The sequence below is a fragment of the Rattus rattus genome, chromosome 2 (genome assembly GCF_011064425.1).
Source record: "Rattus rattus isolate New Zealand chromosome 2, Rrattus_CSIRO_v1, whole genome shotgun sequence".
Classification (NCBI taxonomy): Eukaryota; Metazoa; Chordata; class Mammalia; order Rodentia; family Muridae; genus Rattus; species Rattus rattus.
The window spans coordinates 182,428,037-182,429,452 of NC_046155.1; the positions used below are offsets into that span (position 1 = coordinate 182,428,037).

At 42.7% G+C, this 1,416-nt stretch overlaps 1 protein-coding gene across 1 annotated transcript; it reads right to left on the reverse strand.

Annotated features, from left to right (window-relative positions):
• Positions 1-241: 241 nt before the first annotated feature.
• On the reverse strand, positions 242-1,212 carry LOC116892761 (formyl peptide receptor-related sequence 3-like). The gene is given in 2 exon segments (XM_032894639.1): positions 242-540; positions 543-1,212. Coding segments are annotated over 2 exon segments (969 nt in total).
• Positions 1,213-1,416: the final 204 nt, after the last annotated feature.

The following is a 1,416-nucleotide window of genomic DNA, read 5'->3' on the forward strand; positions in this document are numbered from 1 at the left end:
CTCTTCCAGCCCCAAGTCTATGAATCCTAAACCCCACCTTTGACACTTATACCCACCTATTGCCCGTTGGCATCTTTATTTACCAACAGAAATAACTTGGGGTTATGGTCACTTAGTGTCTTATGTGGGGACACTCTCATCTCCAGGACAACCAGATGTCGAAGGCCTTCACTTAGCATTACTATTGATAACAAAAGATGACACTGCAACAATTGTTCAGAGATGAGTCTTCCCTCAGGGCCTAGTCTTCCCTCAGAGACCTCTCTAGACTGGCAGACAAGGAATGGACCAATCTGTCTCTGAATTCTTGACCCTGGAAAACATAGAGTATTGGATCGAGGCAGCTGTTGGAGATGGCCAAGCTGCTTGCTGGATTCACCAGTTTGTGAATGCTTTCTGGTGTTTCCTTTTTCCAGATGTTGCCTAAAAGCATAATCAATTGAAAAGGGAACCAACAGACAAAAAAGGAAGCTGCTATAGAGGTGAGGACATGTAAAGGACGGGTGTAATTCACAAAGCTGCTTCTGCAGATCTTGGCAGCATGAGTCCATAGCAGATGGCAATTAAGGACATTGGCAGGCTGAAACCAATAATAAAGCTGATGATTCCTGCAGCTGTGTTCACAGTAAAGAACACTTTGAATTGTTCTTCATGGTTTGCAACCCAGGATTCAAAGTTACATGTACAATACATGTTCCCTCTTGCGTCTCTTACTGTAGTCAAGAAGAGAAAATGTGGCAAGGTAAGGAGCAGAGCAAATATCCAAGCTCCAACAACCACTTTCCTGGCCAGACTCACAGTTCGGTGATTCTGAGACCATACTGGCTGCAGGACACAAATACACCGATCTGTAGCAATAAGAGTGATCAAGAACACACTTACAAAAAGATTTATGTGTACAATGCTGTGAACAAATTTGCAGAGGAACCAACCAAAAAGCCATTTTCCTCTCATGATCATTGAGATGATGTGGAGTGGTAGTGTAGCCATGAAAGAGCAGTCACTCAGAGCCAAGTTCATATAACAGATGCTGGTCACAGTGTGGGTCATCCTGAACCCAGCCACCCAAATCACAAGCCCATTACCTAGCACACCAAGGATAAAGGTTATGGAGAGGACTATGACTAAGATGATCCATAGAACTGTGGAGCTGGTAGATTCATAGAACAACACTTCTGATCCATTCAGAGGGATGGAAGCATTGGCTTCCATCTTGTCAGCACCTGAAACAGTTCAACAAGGAGAGTTTCTCAGATCCACGTGGGTGCAATTTATAGCACTGTCACTCAGATCCTACATCAACTTCTACATTATAAAGGTAATAGAGTAAACCTGGTCCTTTACTGAATGTTTATTATGGAAAGCTTATGTCTATAGATTATGAAAGAGAAAGAGTTCTTCTCAAACTAATTATAA